This window comes from Hemitrygon akajei, chromosome 5 (assembly GCF_048418815.1).
Source record: "Hemitrygon akajei chromosome 5, sHemAka1.3, whole genome shotgun sequence".
Taxonomy (NCBI): domain Eukaryota; kingdom Metazoa; phylum Chordata; class Chondrichthyes; order Myliobatiformes; family Dasyatidae; genus Hemitrygon; species Hemitrygon akajei.
Genome location: NC_133128.1, coordinates 65,956,401 through 65,984,138, shown reverse-complemented (window position 1 = coordinate 65,984,138; position 27,738 = coordinate 65,956,401). Strand labels below are relative to the sequence as shown.

At 39.6% G+C, this 27,738-nt stretch overlaps 1 protein-coding gene across 10 annotated transcripts in view; it reads left to right on the top strand.

The window, feature by feature from the left end:
- Positions 1 to 27,738, top strand: part of dmd (dystrophin) — a 1,932,045-nt gene that overhangs the window by 1,670,200 nt on the left and 234,107 nt on the right. For 9 of the 10 annotated variants that reach the window (XM_073045659.1, XM_073045653.1, XM_073045656.1 and 6 more), the window contains one exon: positions 13,306 to 13,478. In XM_073045659.1, the coding sequence (XP_072901760.1) occupies positions 13,306 to 13,478 (173 nt within the window). Of the gene's footprint in view, positions 1 to 13,075; positions 13,176 to 13,305; positions 13,479 to 27,738 lie in introns of those variants that run through there. The other variant, XM_073045660.1, reaches the window with a different exon arrangement.

Genomic DNA, 27,738 nt, shown 5'->3' with positions numbered 1-27,738 from the left:
AGTCTTAGTGCAGTGAGTATTATTTTATCAGGACTGTAAAGTCATTCGTGTTGCACGAGGCCCTACCTTTATGAGAAGTTTTGAGAATTTTATGAGCTGAACCAAACACCTGACTGATATTCACGATGAATTGTTAGCATTCCATTGAAGTTGTAATGTGCCTTCAACTTGTTTATCAAAGAAAGTTCTGTTTGCAACCATGACTGCACCACAGTGCACAATGTTGTTGTCAGAATGTTTAGCATGCACTGCCATGGTACCTGCACAGCAGTTCAGCTTTACGGTTGTCTGTTTATACCAAAAAGCTTAAAGGTAGAGCTACAAATAGGTACATGTTAACTAAATTAACTGTTGTGTTGTACTGATAGTTCGACATTCACAATTAAGTCCATTTTTGACAAAAAGAGTAATAACTATGAGGTGGGTATGGTGCTGCAGTCAATTCAGAAGCAGCCCGTCTGCCAACCCAACAAGTTTATTTCATTATTTCCTCCCACCAGGTAAAGTACCTGAGTTCTCTTTATTTCATATTCAGTTTTATGTTTCTACATACATACGCACAACTCAGAATCCCTCCACCTTTCTCAGTCTCATTCCCTCTCACTCCTTCTCTGCATGGTCATCACTTGAAAGTTGTGACAGCGTAGCACCAAATGTCAAATTCAAATTCAGTGTTTCCAACAAAGCTCATAGTTTCAAACAAAATATGAACTGTTTTGGCCAGTATATTCACATTTAAAAAGTGAATGGAGTGAAAATCTTTACAATTATCTGATTGTGAAAATTAGATTTTGTTTTGAAAATTTGACAAAGGGATGAGGGACCAAATTTATCAGCAAGTTAGAAATCACCTTGGGTATTGAAGGAATCTAATCACAAACAGGAGAAGATCTGCAGATGCTGGAAATCCAAGCAACACACACAAAATGCTGGATAAACTCAGCAGGCCAGGCAGCATCTATGGAAAAGAGTATGGTCGATGTTTCGGGCCGAGACCCTTCAGTGGGACTCATTGAAGGTGTCGGCCCAAAATGTCGACCATACTCTTTTCCGTAGATGCTGCCTGGCCTGCTGAGTTTATCCAGCATTTTGTGTGTGTTGCTTGACTATCGCAGGAATGCTATTCCCTGATAGAGGGCCTTTTCTGGATGCCTGCTGGTGACTAAAGTAGCAGTGTTGGGACTGCTACTTTTAACAGTATGTGTCAATGATTTGGATGACAAATTAATGGCTTTGTGACTAAGTTTGTGGATGGTATAAGATAGGTGGAGGGGTGGATGGGGATTGTTGAGGAAGCAAGGAATGTGCAGAAGGACTTAGACAGATTAGGAGAATGGCAAAGAAATGGCAGATGGAATGCAGTGTAGGGAAGTGTATGTATGGTCATGTATTTTGCTAGAAGGTATAAAGGCTTTGACTATTTTCTGAACAGGGAGCAAATTCAGAAATCAGAGGTGCAAAGGGACTTGGGAATCCTTGTGCAGGATTCCCTGATGGTTAACTAGCAGGTTGAGTCGATGGCAAAAAAAAAGGTGAATTCGAAGTTAGCAATCATTTCAAAACAACTAAAGTTTAAAAGCAAGGACGTAATGCTGAGGCTTTATTACTTGGATCAATACCTGGATAGGGAAGTTAGCATAATTCTCCACCTTTTAGACAAAAGGATAAGCAAGTAACATCTAAAATGGAGATGGTCAGTTGGAGACTATTGTTGAATGATTTCAATTATTTGAAATATTTGGACTTGAGAGAAACTGCACTATTATATTCCTGAATTTAATATTAATATTCAGTTTGCTTTTTTAAAAAAAATTTGTGTTCAGAATTGTGCTTGCATACTAACAGGATGATGGTGTGGGGCAGCTGGAGCCTTCTGGAATTGTATCCAGTTGGTTGCATCCGAATTTTGGAAGACTTTTTAACAGACACATACTTCCAATGAATCTGAAATTGCATTTACCTTTCCTGGCTTCTTCCACTCCACTCAGGACATGGAACACAACTGCATCCAGAAACTGCTTTCTGCGGCTACCAGTTAAAATTGATGATGGGATATTCCTGGTTGGTTTGCCTCCATATTACTGAACATTGTGTATTTACCAGATGAAATCGCTGAACTCGGTACTTGGGATAACTTAAAGTCCACCTGTGGTGGAATTTACTTCCCAGTGTTAACAATAAAAGCCTCATAAACACTGTGCACTGTATAAGCAAATTAACTCCGCGCATTTCTATGACAGTACTTGTTTTTAATATATTAACTGTGTTTATCAAATCCATAGAGCTTTCATTACTCTTCGTGGGACGTGGTAGGTTCTACCAAGACCAGCATTTATTGCCCATGCCTAATTACTTTGGAATAAAGTGGCCTTTTGGGACCTTGAAAAGCAGGCTGAGTCAACTGTGTTACAATGGGTCTAGTAGAAATAGATGCAATGGCAATATTTAAGAAGCATTTAGACAGCCATATAAACAGTCAGGGAATAAAGGGATACAGACGGTGCAGGCGTATGGAATTAATTTGAATTGGCATGACAGTGAGCTGAAGACTCTGTTCCTGCAATGAACCATCCTGGGCTCTTAAGAGACCAAACTAGGTAAGATATTCTTTCCTCAAAGAAAGCAATGAATTAGGTGCACTTTTAAAGCAGTTTAATAGTTGAGAATCACCATTACCAATTACAGAGCATAAACTTCTGAGCTGCCATTTTCAGTTCTCCAGATCCTCTTTTTTCACTGCTGCCCTCAGGTAGAAGGTACAGGTGCCTCAGGACTCACACCACCAGGTTCAAGAACAGTTGTTACCCCTCAACCATCAGGCACTGGAACAAAAGGGGATAACGACACTCATTCTATTTCTGGTGTTCCCACAACTGATGGTTTCACTTTAAGGATTCTTTATTTTGTTATTTCATGCTCTTTCATTTCATGTTATTTCATGCGTGTTACTTACCTTTGCATTTGCACAGTTTGTTGTTTATTGATCCTGTTTACAGTTACTGTTCTATAGATTAATGAGTTCTGCCTGTAGGATAAAGAGTCTCTATGTGTGATTACGTTTATATACTCTGATAATAAATTTTACTTTGAACATTTTTAACATTTGTTTGTCCAGACCTCTAAGTTGTCAATTATTTTTGCCAGCGTGCTTATGGAACTTCAGACCATCAATGAAAAATACTGTTTCCTTACGGAGCTCAGCCTAGACTGTATGCACTGTCAAACTGATTTAACTACCGAATAATATTAATTTTAACAAGCGGTACAGTAATTTTTTCCTCTCCTTATTGAGCCTTGTTATTTCCTTAACAGCCTTCCAATGCCTGGTGAGCAAATACAACATAAAAATGGAAAGCAGGAGGGTGGGTGATTGATTTTCAATTGTTGAATGTTGCTTTTTACTATTTCTAGTTACTTGGGATAGAAATAGGCTTGAACATTGCAGCTTCACAAGTGATTCTCAACGTCCATTTCTGCATTCGTCTCAGCAAAAAATGCGTCTGTTGAGAATTTTGCATTAGAGCAGAACAGATCGTGTACTGTTGTCTCCCTTTAATCAATGTTCCTTCAAGTAGTATGTTATGACATTATCTAGCCAGTGCTGAAGAGCAGGTGTTTTCATTTATTTTGCCCTTTGAGACCTCTCTTAACACCATCTGAGCATTGTAATAGGGAAGTCTATTTGCAGAATAAATTGTACCTTAGACTTATGGCTTGATTATAAATCAAATCACAGTGGAATCAATACTTCTAGTGTACAGAGTTAGAATGTTGATTCACCAAGCTAATTCTGTTCCCATTAATCTAAACAGTCAGTGCCTTGCTGGAAAAGCAAGTGCTTATTCTAAGTGTTTGATACCGTTTGATCTTGATTGTAACAGCCCTTACCTGAAAAGTGGGGAAAGGATAATTGGGAGGAGAGAGGCAGCAGGTAAGATGGAGGTGTTTGGGGGGTGTTATATTAGTCTGGTTAACAAACAGGATTTGTTTATCCAGTTGATATGCCACCATAAAGTCTGAAAGGGGCTATAAAAATGTTGAAGTGACAAACTTGACTTTTCAGCATTCCTGAGAACTTGGAGCTGTGCAATGAGCAATACACGTGACACAGCCCTCATAAGTGAGAGAAGTGCAAAGAGAAGTTTCTAGAAATATTAAGAGGGTTAAAATACTGTTGAATTTAACAATGGCACATTAGAAATTTTTCATGGTGCTTCATTGGGAGTACTGTTTAGATATGCCTGCTGTTCAGGTGCTTCAGTGAATGATCCATCATAATGGAGGTAATCTTGACACCTGTCAGCAGCAAGGAGAATAGTCAAAAAAATCAGAAGCATCTTGTGGGGGAGCAGTGGCGGTGGTGCTGGGTTATAGTGGGATATCTCTCACCCTGGTCAATAGTGGGCCAGACTTAGAAACCTCTGCATATTTTCAGGAACAGAATCTGGAGAGGAATGTCAGAAATCTAGTTCTTTTTCCTGGATTCAGAAAGAACAGATGGTAAATTGGCATGAAATTGAAAGAGAAAATTGAAGGTCATGGGAAGAAAAGGGAATATAGAGTAGTTAACTAGATATTTAAAAGTGAATGCAGCAGTGGATATATGGCATTCCAGGTGTTGTTATAGGGACCAGTTCTGATCACTGTGTGCATCGGAGATCTTGTGTCGCCATCAGAGGATCAATTCTTTGTCTCTCTAGTCAAGTAACTGGTATCAGCAAATAATGTTGTCATTGGTTAAATGTCAGTCGTATAGATGCTGGTCATAAATTCTACAGTTTATACAGCAGTGAAGAAGGCTGGTCAGCTCAGTTAATCTATACAGGATTATTACTGCAGTCAAGCCTCCTCCTGCATTGAACCTATTTACACTCCATCACAAAATCTGTTTGTTCATTTTTTTCCCAATAAGCTTCATTCACCATTTGAACAGATATGGAGTCATTGTAGGATTGGCCAAGAAATGAAATTGTGTAGAGCTGTTTATTTCCCTACAATAAGATTAAAAGTGTACATTTCCTGGAGTGAAAAGTGATGACAGCTATTTCTGGATCATCGTACATAATTCTAGAAATTCAAGCAGGCCCTTCTCAGTTTGAATTCTACTTTCCTGCTCGCAATGATTTCCAGATCAGACACACATCAGATTATGTGAATATCCAGGCAATGTACCTTCTAGAGCATTGCCAGCGAAAATTGGACCATTGTGTACTGGGATCAATCATTGACCGAAGTTCCCAATACTACCTGGTGTTTTTAACTCAGTGCCAGGCTGGGATACTCCTTGCCACAATCTGATCATCAATCTTCCCTTCCTTACCATTTCAACCCCAATCTATTCTCTTGTCTCTCCCAACCCTGATCTCTGAGATAATTAGAGACTGAACACAAGCCTCCCACTTGATATGTGATACCCATCTCAAAACTGTTGCAGCACCACTCACCCCGCTCTCCCAAGCTCAGTACTGATCCTAGACACCATACTTTCATTGCCAAGACATTGCAGTACTGGTACAGAAGCATCTGAAACATTGGCGAAATAGTTTGGCAACAACCATGTTGCACACCCATTTAGACGTTTTCTAAACATTTATTTCTAAATCAGTGGAGGTAGAAATTATTAATTAATTTAGAAATTCTGCAGAATTTTTCAATTTTTCTTTGTAACCCCAGTTTGAAAAATAAACACCAGCAGCTTGATGTTATTCCCAATAAATGAAACAAGTTTCACCCAGAAACAGGCTTGCTGTGGAAATGCTCAGGGTTTTAATTCTTCACCTTCAATGAACAGAATGGCACAAGGACAATAGAAGGCTACTGCATCAGGCAGTTCATGGTCCTCTGTAAAGATGGCTGCCACACAATACACTCAGTCCATTAAAGTGAGAACTTGCTTCCTTTTCCTCTTATTCTCCAGCATTCTTCATGTACACAAGCCAGGAGGGCTGAAGATACCAAATTACAGGCAAAATCCTTCATGTTATCACTTGTTATTAGATCTTTTTAAACCCTAATTATGTGTGCCAATCCCAGAGCAGAAGGATTCTGTGGCGCAGAGACTAAAGCCTTGGGTGAACCTATTGGAAGAACTTGGGCACGAATTATTTAGTACACCCATTTTGACACACTATAATTTTAGGGCCATTTCTTCTAAATCAGTGGTACTCCATTCAACATTTTGATGATCTGGGATTGACTGTTAACCATGAGAAGCTGAGTGGAAATAATAATTTACAATGGCTGCACTGTACTGTTGCACAGTTTTACATTTTATCTGTTCAATACACTGAGAACTTTCTCTTTTAGCTGGCCTTATCATTTTTGCCACAGTTGAAGCTTGAGTCGTTCCCATGCATCTTCCCCAGGCAGAACTCGGCTTTTGTTAGAACACAAACTTCAGATTAACTCACACCATTTATTAAATAAATACTAGGTGATTTTTATCTTGCTCTATTTTTAAGAATTTAGCAGCTTCTCAATAATTTCATATGGCCTTTTTACAGAACATGCCAAATTGGAGTTAGCAAACAAGAAAAAGTAGTACTGCATTCAAGTATTGAACAGTATTATGACTGCAGTATTTACAATCCGAATAAAATGCCTACACTTCCTCCTTGATATGGGATTGTCCTCTATGTTCAGATTTTTAATTTTATTGCGTGTAGTTTAATGCCAGGTTTATATAATTGTGCTTGAGCTATTAGTCTTGTCATATACTACAGTAAAGCTATCATCCTACCTTCAGTAACTGAGCAGTGGTTACTATACTGGAACTAACAAAATATATTATTCTTTAAACTGCTTCCTCCTTAACTACAAAAACAAGCAAAATGAACCATGGTCATTGGATACTAATGTGTATTATCGGGGTGGGGAGGTCTAAACTCAGCAGCAAAATAATAACCGGGATCTAATGCCCAGTTGATGCATCAGGGCTTGTGACTAATTAAGCAGTTAATAACATTTCTTAACAGATCAGTTTGGCTTAATAATTGATTTGGAAGCTTTGTTGCAGAGGTGTTTGGTAGCAAAATCTATACTCTTTGCTTTGGTGATTCGTCACAAACAATTTGTGCTGTGTCGCTACGGTCATCTGTATTGCAGCAACAACCTGGCACTCAACGTCAGTAAGACCAAAGAGCTGATTGTGGACTTCAGTGAATATAAGATGAGGGAACACACACCAATCCTCAAAGAGGGATCAGAGATGGAGAGAGTGAGCAATTTTAAGTTCCTGGGTGCCAATATTCCTGAGGACCTAACCTGGTCCCAGCATATTGATGCAGCTATAAAAAAAAAGGCAAGACAGCAGCTGTATTTCATTAGGAGTTTGAGGAGATTTGGTATGTCACCTGAAACACTCACAAACTTCTCCAGAAGTACTGTGGAGAGCATTCTAACTGGCTGCATAACTGTCTGGTATGGGGGGGGGGGGGGTTGCAATTGCACAGGATCAAAGTGAGCTGCAGAGTTGTAAAATTAGTCATTTCCTTCATGGGTACTAGCCTCCGTAGACTCCAAGATATCTTGAAGGAGGTAGTGTCCCAAAAAGGTGGTGTCCATCGTTAAAGACCCCACCACCCAGGAACTATCCTCCTTTCACTGTTACCAGCAGGAAGGAGGCACAGAAGCCTGAAGGCACACACTCAATGATGGAGGAACAGCTTCTTTCCTTCTGCCATCCAATTTCTAAATGGACATTAAACCCATGAACACTACCTCACTACTTTTTATTTCTGTTTTTGCACTACTTATTTAATTTAACTAATATATATATTTACTGTAATTCATGACTTTTTTCTATAGACTGCTGCCACAAAGTTAACAAATTTCATGACATACACCGGTGATATTAAATCGGATTCTGAAATGATTTGGACAGTTCCGTCTTGCAGAAATAGCTAGTTGTGGAGACACCTGCTGGGATAAATGGCCATTCCACACCAAACAGCAGTCAAACTGGGTTCAAATCTACTATTTCTGTATTCTGTTGCAATGTTTCTGAAAGTTCAGCCAGCAGCAAAATAAAAGGACTATTGATAGATTTTTGTACAGTAATGCCCAATAAAGTTGGCGACACTGAGAAGGAAGCTCATCTCTCTTTTACAGATAGAGGGGTCTCGATGCTATATTAAAAACAGTGACACTGCAGCAATCCCTCAGTACGGAATCACTGAATAAACAAAATCACATGCTCAGGTCCTGTCATAACACCTGAATTTTTAACTCCAAGTTGAGAATGTTCAACTGATTATTAGTGAACAATACAAGATCTGAGGAAAACAGAAATATCTTTTGTTGGGAATACAGCACAATAAACAATAGCTGTGAACAATCATGTTTTATATTGCTGTTGGAAGTTGATATTTTCCTCTCCAAGTTTATAGGAACATCTACTAACTCCTGTTTGATTGTAATGTGTTCTAGAATGCCACCATCATTCTCCCTGAATTCTCCAACTATAATGCCCTTCTCTGTATGAATACAGATAAAAAGTATTCATCTGAGACATCAAATCACAAACATGTGAAAATCTGCAGATGCTGGAAATCCAAGGGACACACGCAAATGCTGGAGGAACTCAGTAGGCCAGGCAGCATCCATGGAAGAGTGCAGTTGACGTTTTGGGCCAAGGCCTCCAAAGAGTCTTGACCTAAAATTCCGACTGTACTCCTTTCCATAGATGCTGCCTTGAATACTGAGTTCCTCCAGCATTTTGCATGTGTTATATCTAAGATATCTTCTGGTTCCATGCACAGATTATAAATTTCCCTGGGTTATTCTCTTGACCTTAATTTGCTATTGAAATGCTCTGGGAGTTTTCTTGATCTTGCCCACCATTGCCATTTAATATCTCTTCAACTAATCAAATTACTTTTGAGTAACCTCACCCCAACTTTACTCTTCACATTCCATGTTTCTGCAGGTATCTCCTGTTTTCAGCTCTCCAAAACTGCCATAGTTAACTCCCTTCCTTTTCCCATGTTGAGCTATTCAAAGAATCAGGATACATGGGGTTAATGCAAGCTCATAACACTGAGATAAAAATCGACCTCAAGCTGAAGGAATTGCGGATAGTTTGCATGTAGCCAAATAGCCACCTTCTACTTCTATTTTTTACATTCATGTCAGCCAATCCAAGGAAACTAAACAATGGATGGGAGCAAAAGCGTGACAATAATTGCTATTTCTTACTTGTATTATTGTAAAGTCTGTGCAACATTAGTCTTTTCTTTTCCAGAAATATTCCGTTGTTTAGTCTGTAGAGACTGGAAGGGGATAATTTACAGCTTGGGCCATGGATGAACAATTAGTAGTTATGGATCAGCTATCTATTATGTATATTGTCTGATCGTGCATGTGAGACATCATACAAAGTGCACAATCAACATCCGATCCAGAACCATTAGCTTTTTAACTGCACAGGAAGCAAAAATTATTATCACTGTGCCAGAAGGTTAATTAGTGATTATAAATTACCCCCTTGTACAGGTTGGTGGCAGGAAAGTTCATAAGACATAGGAACAGAATTAGGCCATTCAGCCCATTGAGTCTTGCTCCACCATTCTATTATGGCTGATATATTATTCCTCTCTACCCCATACTACTCCCTTCTTTTCGTAACCTTTGATGCCTTGACTAATCAGGAACCTATTAACCTCCGTTTCAATTATACGCAATGACTTGGCTATCTGTGGTAATGAATTCCACAAATTCACTCCCCTCTGGCAAAGAAATTGCTCCTCATCGCTGGTCTAAATGGATGTCTCTCTATTCAGAGGCTATGCCCTCTGGTCTTAGACACCCCCACTAATAGATAAAAGAGAGATAACGAGCTATAATGGAAATCTGTGAAGAAAGGTGATTGATGGGAATGTTTTGAGAAAACAGCTTCTTTCTGTGTTGTAAGAAAATATAGAAATTGTTTTATCTTGGTCACACTGTATCAGCAAAAGACATTTTTGTATTGTGACATTAAATAAATTTCCTCTTTAAAAAATGTACCAGAAGAGAACAATTCAGCCCTCGTGTACTTGACCAAGTTATACCATTCAACTAGGAACTGGCAATAAATATTTGCAGCACAAATCATGTCCAGATTACATGAATGAATAAAAGAAATAAGTTTTGATGTATGTGGAAATTCAGAAACAAATATTTATCTGTGGAAAATTGACCCTATTTTGTTCCAGGCCTGTGAATTCACAAGCCCATTGGTCATCTTGGTTGAAAGAGAAAAGTTGCACTATTTGAAAACTATTGTGAGTGCTGTTATTGTAAAAGCACTCACCATTTCCATGTGGATTTTGTAGCTCTCTGGCACCTTAGCGGAAGGGCTAACTTCTTCAACATAACTGGAATTTAATGTGTTTCATTTCCGTTAAAATAGCATTAGTGTGACAATCATTTCTATGCTGATATATTTGCAATAATTTCTGTGTTTTGTACTGCAGCCTCTGAGGTTATCAATCAATTAGGTATCATACATAGAAACAGAAGTTGATTGTCCCCTGGTCTATCAGAATGAGTTATTAAAATGGTCACAGAGTCATAGAGCACTACAGCACAGAAACAGGCCCTTTGACCCATGTAGTCCATGCAAATCTATTAATGTATGAATTGGATGAAGAACGATGATAGATTATTGTGATTTGAATCAAAACTAGATATAAATTGAGACTAGGCTGTTGACATTTAGATTAGGCATCATCAGATTCCAACCATACACTTATCAAGTTGTACAAATCAAGTGTTGTATGGAATGGGAATTAGTTGCAGAAGCATTTCCAGTACAAATCTCTGAAAAGTCCTTATTTTACAAAGTCCTTCATCAAACATTGCCTGCATTTCCCCTGCCACAATCAAGCTCCCCAGAGCTGAAGGCAGGCACAGAAATCATATCACAGTTAAATGGGAACAAAATGGCTTTGAACAGCAGTGTACAACAGGAAGTTAGTTTTGTGCCACCAGCTTCTGTGTCATTTGGATTCCAAACATAAATTCTTGTTAGGTGCCTAAGCAGAGGTTGGAGCTGATGTTTCTGTTGTAGATCTGTAAGATCAATGGTGTCTCTTGCCCCAAGGTAGGCATTGTTCCACTAGAAACATTTCCAGCCGTTTCATGCCTTTAGATGCCTTGTATCAAGCTCTTAAAGTGGCAAGTTTATTGTCACTTCCTGGGAGCATAGCAACATCTGCTTGCTGCTCTTGTGAGTCACAATTACTAAGCATAGACCTGGACAATGTCGCCTACTTTCAACATTAATAGATTGGAAATAACAATTTTAACTAATATGATACTAGGTCAGTAATCCAATGACCTAGATAAATGATCCAAAAATTAGTTAATCACATCATAGCATCTGGGAAGTTAAGTCAATTTATTGAATGAATCTGGAATTTTAAAGGAATCTTATATTAGTGTTGGTACCTAACAGATTGATGCAAACAAAGCATTCAAGATTTGTGGGACGTAAATCAGAAAATATTGGAAATGCTCAGCAGATCAGGTATCATAAATTCAACTCCTGGCAGCTGGAATTCTAAATCCTTCCCAAAAAATTTCTATTGCATAGATGTTCTCTGATCTGTGAGATGTGTCCTGCATTTTCTTCTTTTTTATTTCAGATTTATAATATCTGTAGATTTTTTTAAATTTTCAGTTGCGATGTGGTTCATCGATGAACATCAAGATAGGAAACCTGCCTAATTTCCTCAATTTTGCCCAGTTCCAGGGTCTCCAGCATGCCTTTGTTTTTTTTTACTGTCTGTTGACACGGTCTGGGCCAGCTGCCCAATTCAAGGGACAGTTGATAACTCATGGGCTTCCCCAGGCATCATGAATCAATTTAAGGAAGCATGTTCTGATGAGCACTTTGTAAATATGACATTCAGAATGTTCCTCGATCTATCCATTCAGCCCTTGAGTCCTAGCATTACAAATCCTTTGGAAGCGCTTCCTGACAGCTCAAAACAAGCTGATTTTTTTTCGAGCCTTCCTAAATGTGTTGCAACATGAAATAATTGACTCTGGTCACTTGCACATCGCTTCAGACTCTGCCACTGTCACTACATGAGGTTGATGCTTTGGGACTGAAACACACACACACACACACACACACACACACACACACACACACACACACACACACACACACACACACACACACACACACACACACACACACACACACACACACACACACACACACACACACACACACCACCCCCCAACATTACTATCACCCCCACCAATACCAAAAGACTTACCTATCTACCTATTTTTGTGGCTATTCCAAATTAACTTTTAATTGCCGTTAAACTCCTAAGATACTGATATTGGAGTACACTAATAATATTAATACAACAAGAGAAGACAGCCCATGGTGGTTAGAAATTTCCTGGTTGACTACTTCATTATCTGAGGATTTGTCATTCAAGAAATCATCAAAAATGCAGATGGACCTGCTCAGTACTTCCAATATAATCTATATTCCCTGCACTTACGAAATAGTTGCCTTACTATTGTCTAATTTATTTATTTAATGTATTTTAAAAATTTAATTTATATAGTTACTTTATTTATTTGTCCAATTATGCCCAATGCCAATAGTCCTGACTCTTGGATTATAAATTTACTCTAATTGGTATTGATAGTCCAGTATTTTATTGCCTTTTCAGATGATGAATGCTGGAAGGATTATGTGGGAGAAATGGAAACAATTGTCCACATACGGGAAAACAAAAGGCACAGTAAATGTTGTGCAGTTGTTCTAATTCTGTAGGAGGATTGTTTAGTTGTTGCCGCCAGAAGTAATGTTACAACTTTGAGAAATGTTTGAGCCCTTTAAAATTTAAAAAGAATTGAGAACTGTGAAGCTTGTTGATTTGATAAAATACATTGCTAATTTAATAAGTGTTCTATTCAACTGGTGTGTTTCTGGAAGCCCTCCTACATTGTGGAGTCTCAATGATGGTTTTGTATTCTTTGGGTTGGTTATGCAGTATTAAAAATTGAGGCTAGATGCCTATCTATGACGTTTTTGAGCAGAAAGCACAGACAGATCCGTGCTTTCCAAATAAAGTATCGCGGACATCATGCAGATGCCTCAAAAATTCTGCATCCTTCCAAAGTTCAGCCTCAAAACCTTGCAAAGAAAAACTTATCACGTGAAAGTGAGTTGAATCAGTGTTGTATTTTTCCTTTTTTTGTCAATTTTCTTATTATAAGAACTGAAAATAGGCACAGCTCACTAATTGTCCTGAATTGTAGATTCAAAAGGTGTTTCTTTTCCCCATGTTGCAGGATCTTCAGTCAGAAATTGACGCTCACACAGATACATATCACAATTTGGATGAGAATGGACAGAAAATACTTAAGGGTCTGGAGGGTGCTGAGGAAGGGGTTTTGCTTCGGAAAGATCTTGATGACATGAACTTTCGTTGGACTGAACTCAGGAAAAAATCACTGAATATCAGGTAAGTCTTTGCACCCGTGCTCCTTTAGAAACCTTAAGATTTGTCTTTGAGTCAGTCACTGAGAGTTTAGTGCTTCTGTTCAAAATGATGCATTAGGATTATTAGAAATTTGCCGTGTTATAATTTTGGATATCCCATTTCCCCTTGATAGCAATGTGGTAAATGTAATGTGCGATGAAATGTGATATCAAGCATTACTGGCCACCTGATGCTCACTCTCTGGGCACACATTTACAAGGGCATAAAGAAGCTGCTTGCAGAACTACAGCCAAGCGAATAGTCAGGTTCAGTAAGCAAGCGAGTGAAGAACACGAAGTGGGAAAGGGATCATAACTAATCGCTTCTAGCTGATTTATAATGGTGATGGTAATTGTAGAAAGCAGCAATCGTCGTGATTGTGGCTCTTGCTCTTTAGAGAATATTGAGATATGTTGACATCTGATATTCCCCAGTGAGTCTGTTTGCAGGTTCCAGTGCAACAGGTGTAGTGACTTCAAGGAAAATTCGATGCTGTTACTGTGTAAGAGTCACATTTTAACAGACAAAGTAAATTTTTAGTGGGCTGCTTCTTCTAATATGAGGTAGAAAACATCCCTTAGGAAAAGCAATGATGGATTTCCCTGTCACTGAGGAAGGCTAATGTACGCTGCAAACACGCTGAACTGCTGGATTTAGATCTCTCTCTGTAGCTCTCTTTCCACTGGAAATCATTCAACAGTTCTGTTGTTCTCCGGAGAATAATACACTACTGTGTAACAAGCCACACTGTGTTCCTTCTTCGCATGATTCTCTGCTCAGCATTCTCTCAGTCCCACCCCTGATATGCTCAAGCATTACACTTCAAGAGTCCATAACATGGGGCTGGGAGCATGTTCTGAATCTCATCAGTGGTCCATGTCTAGGTTTCCTTGACCTACCTTTCTGCCTTCTACGGTAAAATGAACTTTTACTTCTGATAGCATGGTGAAATTAAAATTTCTGCCACTTGAGCAACAGCTGGATTGATCTTGTGCCAGAACTGGAACCCGTGTTTTCCAAACCTGCCTACGTACTTGAACCAAACATTCCTGGAGAAGGTGAATTGTCAGAAGAAACAAGATAATTTTTACGTACTGGTGGCAATACTTCTGCAGTGGTGCATAGTTTTTCCTTTTACTTTGAATGTCATGTCTCAAATAGCAAATGTTAATTCCTTGTGTAAGTACAGCATTAGCATGTCAAAAGGACAGAGTTCCTGTCTGAAGCTTGAGTGAAGCTGGTAAGCCTCAGGAGCATTCAATAATAATAGTACTGTCACTCGCTTGTATGCATTAAATACTGTCTCCATTGTCATGTAAAAAAAAACCCAAAATAGCCATGGTGCTCCTTATTGTAGAACACCTGAAACACAGCAGTACATTTCTCTGTCAAACATCTCAGTGACTGATCCTTGAATAAAGCCATGGTATTTGTGGGAATATTAAATAGTGATTTTATTCATTTTGTTTTTGTGCTGAGTCACTTCTTGAGAAACATAGGAATGGCATGTACTGAGCAATCTGCTGGCCATTCTGCATGTTTATCAGAGAATGGCTTTGCCTTCAACCAATGACTATGCTGTGTTGTGAAGACTTTTGGTGTATTTTAAGTGTCGTAGGCTTTGCTTCATGAAAATGAAGATGAAAAAGAGTTTGTTTCCTATGAGTTGCATTCATAATCATCTCCTGTGCCCACCTTTGTGTATAAATGTTAACAACTGTTCTGATGTAAATTAATTCTGACTGGTGTCAGGAACTAAACTGTTTGAAAGATGCTGGGAGAATTACTCACCTGAAACTCTTTTTTCTTCCCACTTCTTTGTCTTGCATGAAAGTGTTAATTAATGCCTGTTTGAACACCAAGCCGCTGGGATCTGATCCTAACATGGACTTAGAGCACTTTCTGTCTTCATTTCACCCAGTGCTTATTCTGTGTAGTGAATTCTGCACCGAATTCTGGGTGGCATTGGGTCATCTCTCACCATCACACTTCTTCTGAAATGTGCATTGACCTACAAGCAAAATGATTGTCTTCCATGTCAATTTGCACCTCAGTTTTTTGAGTTTTCTCCCTGCTTAGAAAATAGGCTATGTTTTTATCCTTCTACCAAAGTGCATGACCATACACTTCCCAACACTGTATTCCATCTGCCAGTTCTTTGCCCATTCTCCTAATTTGTCTATCCTTCTGCAGTCTCCCTGTTTCCTCAACCTACCTACCCCTCCACATAACTGCATGTTGTCTGCAAACCTGTCCACAAAGCCAACAATTCTGTCATCCAAATTATTGACCCATATGAAAAAAGAAGCAGCCCTAACTCTGACACCAGTGGAACACCACTAGTCATTGGCAGGCAATCAGAAAAGGCTCCCCTTATTCCCACTCTTTGCTTCCTGCCAATCAGCCAAAGCTTAATCCATGCTAGTATCTTTCCTGTAATACCATGGGCTCTTATCTTGCTAAGCAGCCTCAAGTGTGCCGCTTTGTGAAAAAAAAACTACCTCTGACATCTCCCCTGTACTTTTCCCCAAGCACCTTAAAGTAATGCCCCCTTGTATTAGCCATTCCCACATTTGAAGAAAGTCTCTGGTTGTCCATTCTATCTATACATCTAATCATCTTATACTCCTCTATCCAATCACCTTTCATCCTCCTTCTCTCCAAAGAGAGAAACCCTAGCTTGCTTAATCTATCCTGATAAGACATGCTTTCTAATCCAGGCAGCATCCTGGTAAATCTGCTTGGCAACCCCTCAAAAGCTTCCACATCCTTCCAATAGTGTGGTGACCAGACTAATCACAATACTCTTAAGTGTGCTATGGAACTGCAATGTTATCTTGCAGCTCTCAAGCTTAATCCTCTCACTGACGAAGGTCAACACATCATATGTCTTCTTAACCACCCTATCAACTTGTACTGTAATTTTGAGGGATCTATGGTCATGAACCCCAAGATCCCTCTGGTCCACGACACTATCAAGAGTCCAACCATTATCTCTACATTCTGTCTTCCAAATTTGCCTTTCCAAAGTAAATAACTTTTCCAGATTGTACTCCATTTGCCACTTCTCAGCCCAGCTCTGAATCTATGCAGCCAGGTTCCCCTGTATCCCATGCCTTCTGACTTTCTGAATGGGAAACCTTGTCAAATCTCTTACTAAAATTTATATACACATGCAGCGTTCTGCCTTTATCAATATGTTTTAGTCACTTCTTCAAATAATACAATTAGGCTCATAAGACACAACCTGACCCTCACAAATCCATGTTGACTATCCCAAATCGGTATATTATTTTCCAAATGCTTGTAATTCCTGTCTCTAAAAATCTGGTCTGTAATTCCCGGAGTTATTTCTGTTACCTTTCATGAACAAAGGAATTGTATTTTTGAACTGTCTGTGACTTTTAACATAGTCGACTACACCAATCCTGCCCACCATTTTGCAACTAGACAGGACTTCGTTAAAGTGATTGCTTTCTTTTAAACCCAGAAAGGAAAGTACTGCAGATGATTTTTTAACCCCCACTCTCCCAAATGTATGATGAGTTCCAGTGTACCCTAAGAGAGTATCTTTGGCCTATTTCTCACCAACATGGTTCTTACTCCCTTAGCAACATAATTTGAAAACACTGCACCAGTTTCAACTCGTATACTGATGGCCAACTGTCGACATGATTCCACCTTTGTCTCTAAATAATCTGAATGATCTGAAGATCATTGGAGTTCATTGAGTCATTCAATACTGAAGTAGGCCTTTCAGCTCTATACGCTCCTGCCCACCTGTGAATCTCCTGCTATAAAATATTGCAAAACTGAGCCAATTTGTTTCAGTAATGGTTCACAAGGTCCATCGCCTGGTCACCAGTACCACCATTCCACCTGATATGAATACGGTTCCACACAGTAGGCTTATTCAGAAAGTCAGAAGGCATTGGAAGTTCAAAGGGGATATTAGGGGAAGGTTTTTTTTAGAGTGGTTGGTGCATGGAATGCACTGCCTGAGTCAGGGGTGGAGGCAGATAAACAAGTGAATTTTAAGAGACTACTAGACAGGTATATGGAGGGATTTAAGTTGGGGGGTTATATGGGAGGCAGGGTTTAAGGGTTGGCGCAACATTATGGGCCGAAGGGCCTGTACTGTGCTGTACTATTCTATGTTCTAATACGATATTCCACTACCTTGATACTGCATTTAACCCCAAGCTGAGTTTCCTACCAAATAAGAACACATTTGCGAAGATCCCTACATCCACCTCTGGAATTTCATTTGATTCCACCCTTGTGGTTCAACTTTTTCTGAAGTCCTCAACATTGCATCCAAGGTACCTCTTGGCTTGCTGCTTCCATTGCTGACCATGCTTCTTCATTCGACAATTGTGAACATTATGTCATCCAGCGTTCTGCTACCCTGTCCCAGTTTGCCCAAAGTACACCACTGGCCATTCTTTCAGCTTGTAATATCGTGAACAATTGAATTCATGTCCTTAAACTACTTCATTGCTTTAAAGATGCTCCATAAAACCAAACTTCTTTTTGGGTCCCTTGCCCTGATGGAGTTTGATGGCAGATTTTATTTGAGAAGCTTTTCAGTAGTATCTTGATACCTTTTGCTCCATTAAAAATCCTTCGTAAATGCAGATGTTTGCTTCTCTTGTACTTCATAGATCTCTGATCGAATGTGCATCCAAAACCCGTTCATTCTTCCAGCACTGATCACATAAGTATAAGGGACAAGGAATTAAAAGAGACAAAAAGAGAACAAAAGAAAAGATCATTAATAAGCATGAAAGGGAAATCAAAAATATTACATCAAGATATAAACAGGGAAGGTGCTGTAAGAGGAGAGGTGGGACCAGATGAAGAGCAGAAATAAATTTTGTTCTAGGAGGCTGAAGGCAAATACAGCAAGTTACAGAAGGAAAGGGACTCTGTGCTCTATAACTCTATTACCACAGATCGAAAGGTGATGCCTTAAGACAGGAAAATTACAAATATTACACTCTTGTTCCAGACAGGTATGTGGAGAAGCACCGCACACACAAAATGCTGGAGGAACTCAGCAGGTCAGGCAGCATCTGTGGAATGGAATGGACAGCTGACATTGCAGGCTGAGACCCTTGGCTCAAAGCGTCGACTATTTATTGCCTTCTTTCGATGCTGACTGACTGGATAAGCTCCTCTATTATTTTCATGTGTTGCTTTGGATTTCCAGCATCTGCAGAATTTTTGTGTATATGGAGGAGCACACCAAAAGCAAATTAGAAATAACGATCAGTAGTAGAATTAGCAGAAAGTGTAGTGCAGATTGATTAGAAGGAGCTGAAATGGATTAGTTAGGTCAACTTATGTCTAATTTGTTCATGGTTTCTGAAAAATTAACAGGGGACATTGACAGGGAAATGTTTTTCATAGTAATAAGTGCATTTATGAAGCACGTTTGGCATGATGCCACAGAATGGGCTTGGCTTCAAGACTGAAAAGCAGGGATTAAAAGTGAAGATAGCAGAATGGATAGAAAATTGACTTAGTAGAAGGAACATGGGGTTGCAGTGCACGGATGCTCTTTAGGCCTTGGAGGGAGTGGTGGTAGGTGATGATGAAACGTTCAGTAGAGAATTCAAGCTGCTGCTTTTCATAATGTTTTTTCTGACTTGGATTGAATGCATAAGGCATGCTTTTCAAACTGAGAGATGAAGCTTAACTTGAAGAAATAATGAACTGTGAAGAGAATATTAAAAGATTTCAAGAAGAAATACTTGGGTGCTGGAATGGGCAGATGACTTTTAATGCTGAGACGTGATGCTTTGGTCAGAATTTTAAAAGCATTTGGTAGAATAAAGAGATCAGGGGGTATGTTTGTGTGTTTTGTTAAAGGAGGTATGCAGGTTGAGAAAATGTTGAAAGAGCAGAAGTGATCCTGAACTTTATTTTTTCAAAAGAGGGAGTACAAGAGCAAAAATGGTATGATGAACTTTTTAAAAGGCTACAATTGATGTATTTGGAAGTAGAATTGGTTTATTATCGTATCATATAGTGAGGTGCAGTAAAAAGCTTGCCTTGCATTCTGTTCAGACAGATCAATTCATTACACAGTGCATCGAGGTAGTACAAGGTAAAACAATGACAGAGTACAGAATAAAGTCAAACAGCTACAGAGGAAGTGCAATGCAGGTAGACAGTAAGGTGCAAGATCATAAAAAGGTAGTTGTGAGGTCAAGAGTCCATCTGTTAGTTCTAAAGAAACTTTCACTTGTCATAACAGTATGGTTGAAACAGTCCTTGAGCCTGGTAGTTTGTGCTTCCAGGCTTATGTGTCTTCTGTCCAATGGGAGAATGGAGAATGTCCAGGGTGAGAGAGATCATTCATTATTTTGGTTTCTTTACTGAGGCAGCAAGAATAGACAGAGTGCATGGAGGGAAGGTTAGTTTCCATGATATGCTGAGGTGTGCCTACAACTTTCTTCAGTTTGTTGCATTTGTGGGCAGAGCTGTTGCCATAGTTGCTATGATGCATCCCTTTCTGTGGTATTTCATTTAAAATTGCTAAGGGTCAACAAGGACATGCCAAATTTCTTTAGTCTCCTGAGGCGGTAAATGTGTTAGTGATGGGCACTTTTGGCCCTGGTGTCGACATTGTTGGACCAGTACAGGCTATTTGCCATATTCACTCAGATGAACGAAGTTCTCAACCTCAGCACCTGAACACAACTGAGTGCATTTCTGGGTGACACACTTTAGGAAAGATATGAAGGCTTTAGAGAGGCTACAGAAGGCATTTACTAATGTGATTCCAGGCATGAGGGTCTTCTGGCTATGTGACTAGACAGGAAAAGCTGTAATTGTTCTCGAAATCTGGGGATCTCTAAGAGGTATTTAAAATCAGTAGCAGTAAAGAGAGAGCAGATAGAGGGGACGTGCTTCCTTTGACAGAGGAGTCAAGAAGGAGCAATTAATTATGAAGGTGATTGGCAAAATAATCAAAAGTGACACAAAGAAAATATATTTTGCACAGTGAGTGGTTAAGGTCTGTTGGGGCACTGCCAGGGGATGTAGTGAAGGCAGATTTAATTGTAACATTCCAAAGGGAGTGGGTTAAGTATCTGGAATGAAAGAAATTGCAAGCCTATGAGCAGAATGCTAGGACGTGGGTTGAGATGTTTTGTTCTTGCACAGAGACAGTGGGCCTACTGGGATCCTTATGTGCTGTAACATCACAGATAGCTGATTTATTTTCCTCTGAGTTGGCTGATGTAAATCCCAATCTTAGCCTTGTATGTCCAAATGAGATGATGTGAGTATTTTCTAACTCAGCATAGGCCAGGGTTCAAAACTGAGTTATTTCTGATTAGCAAGTTCTTCAAGCACACCATTGAACTTCCAGAGGGCAACTAAATGCTGATATCAGATTCAATCAGTATATTTGCTTTCTTGTGTATTAATTTATCTTTAGAGCAGAATGCTGCTTGAGTAATTTGTCAGCCAAGTCTGTACTGGTAACATGAACTGGGTATTCTTCATTTTAATGAGATGTATGTTCCACTCAGTCTTGATAAAGAATTTCTACAACAGTATGTTTTCATTTTCCTTTTTTTTTTGAAAAGTAATAAAAGCAAACCTTGTCTTCTTGCATTGTGATGATTGCTTTGACAGAGTATCAGACATGCCTCAGCATCCAAAGATGATTCCATTTCTTTATCCAGATGTTATCAATCCCTCATTTAAATAAATCCAATATACTGACTTGTAATAGGATTTCAGGTAGCTCTAAAGACTAAGCTTCCTTACAAGCACCTGTCAGTCATTCAACTCCACAATCATTGCTGGACTACTTTCACACGCATCTCATTTATTTTATCTCGCAATGTTTTAACCCAGCTTGTACTGTCTATTAATAAATAATAGGAATCTGTTGTAAAAACACAAACAAATAATTTTGATGGAATACCCAAAATGATTTCTCATTTCATTTCAACATTCATAGATTTTATTTCTATAACCGAAGCCACAAATAGGAAATTTTCTCTCTCGTGTTCAGGAGGGTTTCCTCTGATGTGCAGACCTATTTCTGAAATATAGGCAATATTCATAGAACTGCTTATCTTCACACATCATACAGTGTAAAATCTGTTGTCTGAGCTTGGAAGGACATCGATCCCTTCTTGGAGGTGGAATCGGATTAGTTACTTGTCTGTGGAAATCCAGAAGGTGGTTCTGTTGGGGGTGTGGGGGTGGTGGGGGGAGAAGCCAAGAGATGGTGGGAAGCAGACCTTCTTAAACCGATGCTGCCTCAGTAACAGTGAATAGGTCAATTTTCAGGAGATGTTATGCCCCATAATACTTCAAACCATTTGTCAGTGGGAAGGATTGCTGGCTTTTTTTTTCCTGTTTAGATTCATGCCTATTTTAACTATGAGGAATAAAAATCTTTTTATCCTGTTCATATATTGATTAGATTAAGTAATTACTTGGCTCATAGTTTTTCGATGTTGTCAGTACTTTCAATTGAAAAATGTGAATACTAATATTTGCAGCAATGAAACAGTTTTAATTTTCAATAAGGTGTCTATAGCACAAGAAATATGTACCGTATGCTGCTCCAGAAATGCATGTGCAGACAATTCCTGTTCATTGAGACATGTCAAATTTTGGCCCAATTAAGCAGCTGCCTCAATTAGCCTAAGTTTCATGGAAAAAGTTAAAAAGGCATAAAAAAAAGACAAAATTAGTAACTAATTGTGTATTAAACTGAAATAAATAACAAATTAGAATACTACCAATGTTTCTGCCGTACTATAAAATTGTGTACTTGCTTCCAATAATTATCTATGGAGGAATTCATTCAGTGAATGCTGCCATGTTCCTTTGACTGTAAATGAACAAACTCAGCACAGACAACTGATAATGGGCTGTAGATAATGGACTGCCTTCATATAATGCTTTTGACAATTGCTTCCTCCAAATCTTCATTTTCATTGTAACATTCAAGATGATAGTTGATACCTTCAAATTCTTTGTAGTTCCAATTTTCTCAAGTAGTTTTTGGTCTTCAAGACTTGTCCCTGTAAGGGGCTGCCCCAATTGCCCAATTAACTGGAATCCACTGTATATACTTCATTGTTAGCATTTTCCTGTTCATCTTCATTAGTTTCTAGGCATGGTCCCACAGATGCCAGTGAGTTTTCCAGCCTTCTAACTGCACAGGTGCTAACTTTTGTACATGTTCCCGGAAAATGAATGACTTAGTTTTTCATAGTTTAGTCTCTTGTCCATGTGCACCTGTATCCAATTGTGGTTGTCAGATAGTGATTTGATCAGGAGCCTTAGCCACATTTCCACTGGCTCAGAACTCCTGAAATAAGATTGGCAGTTTGAGAACAGACCCATGTCACTGCGGAGACCCCCGGGTTGCATGGTTCAGCAATTCACTACATCAACAAGTTGTGCCACCAAAAAGGGGTTTGATAGGCAGACAGAATACTTGATATGAAGCATATATTATCACCTGGAGAAGGAAATCTCTGATCTCAAACCTCCACTGCCTTGTAGCTATACCCCCTTATGGGGAAGGCTTCGGGAGTAAACCCAAGAAAAAATACAGCACTGGAGTCCCGAAGGTAATCTTATGTTCAGATCAATATTATCTGGCAATTCCTGCAACACCGCTGGTGCCAAACTGTATCAGTTTCTGCTGTCCCTTTGGATTCATCAGCTGTGTGGAGAGGGCAAGCCTCATCGTACTGTCCTGGTTTGTGTCTGGTGAACAAAACCTGATGAACAGAGGGCCTCTTTTCTGTCAAGTGTATTCAAGTCAAGTGTTTTTTTTATAACAGATGTGCTGCAGATAAGTTTTCTGGTTATGGTGCTTCTATGCTATATGTTATCATCTAGTTGGAGGCAATATTTCCCACCAGAGGGTATGCCATTCTTTTCAGCAAAATGCCTCATAACCCCTGCTTGCCCACTTGTGTTCTAGGTATTTGTAGGCTAAGATTTTCATCTTGAAAAGCCAGCAAAAGTCTTATGAAATTAAACATGTGGAGTTGAAGCTGTGGAAACCAAACATTCTGAACTTTAGGCTTCCACTACTTGCCAGAGTACTCTGGGCATGTTTTGTTGGCACTGGAATGTGTGTCAACACTTGCAGTCTGTCCCCAGCACATACTTGGGTCATGTTGGTTGTTAATACCAACAGCGCATTTCACTGTTTTGATGTGCATGTGATAAATAAATGAATCTGAATCTGAAAATATGAGACGCCATGCACTGAGCCAGTTCATTTCCTTCAATGAACACCAGCAGTTACATCCAGCCACTGTTCTACTTTGTTTTTAATCATTTGTTTGTGATTAGTGCTTTCTTCCAAGTGTTTCTGTAGAGTTGCAATTCAAACAGTGAATGAATAGTTAAAGAGGGGGAGCTTTGTTTTTGTTACAAGGTAAAGACTCCTGGCATCCTTGCTCAAGCAACATCGCTTCCCAAGCAATTACTGCAGACTGGTGAGGAATTATTAAGATGTGGACTAAGCAACTGTTTTTAACTTGTATCAGACTGAACAAGTCTCTGGGTGACAAAAAAAACTCTGTTCAAAATGCAAATATATTGACAGAAAGATTCATCTTGTCCAAAAACTGGCAACATCAGATAACAGTAATATTCTCTCTGCCTTCAGGAGCCAGAAATAGACAGAGGATTATTCATGGGTTATCAATAAAGATGTCAACTTCTTTTTCTTTTTTTCACACATGCTTACTTATTAAGTGATCCTGTTGAAACAACAAAAAAGTTATTTGGCTGTATAGCTCTGATTCATGGAGTCTAATTTAAACGGGCATTGACATGCATTTTGAGAATTTTTGGAGAAACTTGGTCCATAAAGCATCCAATACTGACAACTCGATTGCAGAGCTGCCAAACTGGATGATGGTAGAATTCATGAAGCAGCATGTGCTTTTTTTTAATATCAAAGACTTTTTCCTTTTGTCCTTGATGTGCCTCGAGAACAGCATCCCTATTGGTAACTGGTCAAAGGGTCTCTCATCTTGTGTGACCCTAAATCTTGGCTGTGTTGCAAATATTGACCCATCTGCAATCCAGATAGGGCAATGCTCCTCTCTTCCGGTCAAGATGGCGTCAAGCTGCAATGTCTGTCAATGTTATGGTTCAGACCTTGTTTTTTTTTAGATTTATATTGAGTGTTTTGGGGACAGCATGTAGAATTAGGGGTCAGGTTGGGGGTTAAAGACACAAATTGAATTGAATTGAATTTCGGTTTATTGTCATTTAGAAACCACAACTGCAATGCAGTTAAAAAATGAAACAACGTTCCTCCAGAATGATATCACAAAAGCACATGACTAAACAGACTACACCAGAAAATCCACATAACATTTGGCAATCCCCAAATCCAGAGTCCAGAGAGGCTGCTGCGTATTAATATCGCGCTACCATCTTAGCGCGTTCCCCAGAAAGGAGCTCCCCGAAAATTAGGGATAGTTAAAGGTCAGACCAGTAAATGATGAATCAGGAGCAGGAGCCAGAGTCTGGGTCGAGTTGGCTCCTATCTACAATGTCTGTCATGGTTCAACCTTAGTTTTTTTTAGGTTTGTAGGGATGGTTTGGGAGACAGTGTTGGGGGTGGGGTTAGGGGTCATGTTAGGGTTTAGGGACAGGGATGAGGGAGAATAAAGAGTCTGGGGCAGTAGCCTGTGTCTGGAGTACAGGCTGGAATGCTCTGCGGTCACACGTCAGCAAACTGGACATTGGGTCAGGTCATGTCAACAGTGACGGAGCAGACCAGCTACTCCTGGTATGTGGAGTTCCAAGTCTGTTCATGCCAGTGACTCCCACTCCTCCACCTCCCCACAGGCCACTAGGATCAGAATAGAAGTTTGAATGTTCAAGACAGAGGTACTGCGTGGTCAAAGGTCAATTATCCCAGAGGTCAGGTCAATCAGGTCCATAGGTCAAACCCAGAGAATGGCGAAGTCCTGAAGAAAGTGGTAACCTTCTTAAATGACTGCTGTCCAGCAGCTCTTACATCCATGGTGATGAAGTGCTTTCTGAGGTTGGTGATGATACAGATAAAGTCCTGCCTGAGGAGCAACTTGATCCACTCTAATTTGCCTCACATCACAGCAAGTCACCAACATTTGCCATTTCATTGGCTCTTTACTCAACACTGGAACATCTGGACAGTAAAGATCCATACATCAGGATGTTCTTCATTGGCTGCAGCTCTGCATTCAATACTATCATCCCTTCAAAGCAGAACAATAAGCTCCAAGACCTAGGTGTCAACACCTCCTTGTACAACTGGATCCTCGACTTGCAGACCCCCGTCAGTTCAGATTGGCAGCAACGTCATCTCCACAGTCTCCATCAGCAAAGGTGCACCACAAGTGTGCTTACTGCGTGCTTAGCCACCTACACAACTCACTTTATACTTATGACTGAGAGGCTAAGTAGAGCTCAAATATCATACTTATGTTTGCTGAAGGACAGCACTGTTATTGGCCAAATCAAAGGTGGTGATGAATCAACGAAAAAGAGGGAGATTGAAAATCTGTTTGAGTGGTGACACACAAACCTCTCACTCAAGTTTAGCCAAACCTAAGAGCAGATTATTAATCATGGGTAAAGCCCTCTCCACCACTGAGCACATCTTCACTGAGTGCTGTCACAAGAAAGCAGCATTCATCATCAAGGGCCTCCACCATCCAGGTCATTCGGTCTTCTCGCAGCTGCTATCAGAAAGGAAGTACAGAACCCTCAAGTCCCACACCATCAGGTTCAGGAATAGTTTCTACTCCTCAACCATCAGGCTCTTGAACCAGAGGGATAACTTCACTCAGCCCAACACTGAACTGATTCCACAACCTATGGACTTACTTCCAAGGGCTCTACAATATATGTTCCGGATATTAATTGCTTATTTATTTATTGTTATCATTTTAGATTTTATTTCTGTTTTTGTATTTGCATGGTTTGAAGTCTTTTGCACAATGGTTGTTAGTCTGCCTTTGTTGTGTGAGGTTTTTCATTGATTCTATTGTGTTTCTTTGTATTAACTGTGAATACCCACAAAACTAAATCTCAGGGTAGTATATGGTGACATACATGTACTTTGAAAATAAATTTACTTTCAACATTGAGCTTTGGAGGGCAAAGCTGATGGTTGAAGTCCAGAAGTCACCAAGACTGGAGATAGAAAGCCGGAAATGTGATAGACCGAAGTCCATGAATCAGGAGATAGGGGTTGAGTCCAGACCAAAGAATGGAGGTTGGAAGCCTGATTTCTGCAAGTTTGGGAGTCTGGGGCCAAGAACTGGAGGCCTTGAGGCAGCCTGGCCTGGGGATGGAGGGTTGGGGGGGGGGGGGTGTGGGGTGGGTGGGTGTGTGTGTGTGTGTGTGTGTGTGTGTGTGTGTGTGTGTGTGTGTGTGTGTGTGTGTGTGTGTGTGTGTGTGTGTGTGTGTGTGTGTGTGTGTGTGTGTGTGTTGTGTTGTATCATTGTAACGTTGAACATTGTAGCCATGTGTGTTGCAGCCAGAATGTGCGGTGACTTTGCAAACTGTCCCCAGCACATCCTCGGGTGTGTTGCTTGTTAACACACACAACATTTTTCACTCTATGTTTTGATGTACGTAAATCTGAATCTTTGGAAATTTTTGAGATTTATTGAATCATTGAATCAGGAGCAGTAAACTTATAAGGGTCAAGTATCACCTCCCACTGGGTTTGCACAGATCATCAATCACATATCGACATTATTCCATCTTAAAACTATATTTTTTTATTCATCCCACCTTCTCATCAATTACCCCTCAATAGTCTACACACCAGGGGTATTTCAAAACCTGCACGCTGTCAGGATATGGGAGGAAACCCATATAGTCACAGGGAGAACATAAAAATTCCACACAAGTAGCAACTGAGGTCAAGTTTGTACTTACCTGTATGTCTTTGTAGGCAAATAACTCAAAGTCACATTTTAAATGAGTGTGATTGCCAATAAGGGTGTGGATAGCAGTTAATTAAGAAAGGGATCTGGGAAGATTTTGAGGTCATGATATTGAAATCTTTCTCAATGTGTACTGAGCTTAATCAGGGAAAATAGATCAGTATTTTCAGGGTTTTTACACATAGAGCAACAGACAGTGTTTAGCAGAGCTCACTCAAGATCTTTATCCTCCTTAAGCTATTAGAAATCCTCCAGAATCTGTCCTTCAAACGGACTCCAATGTC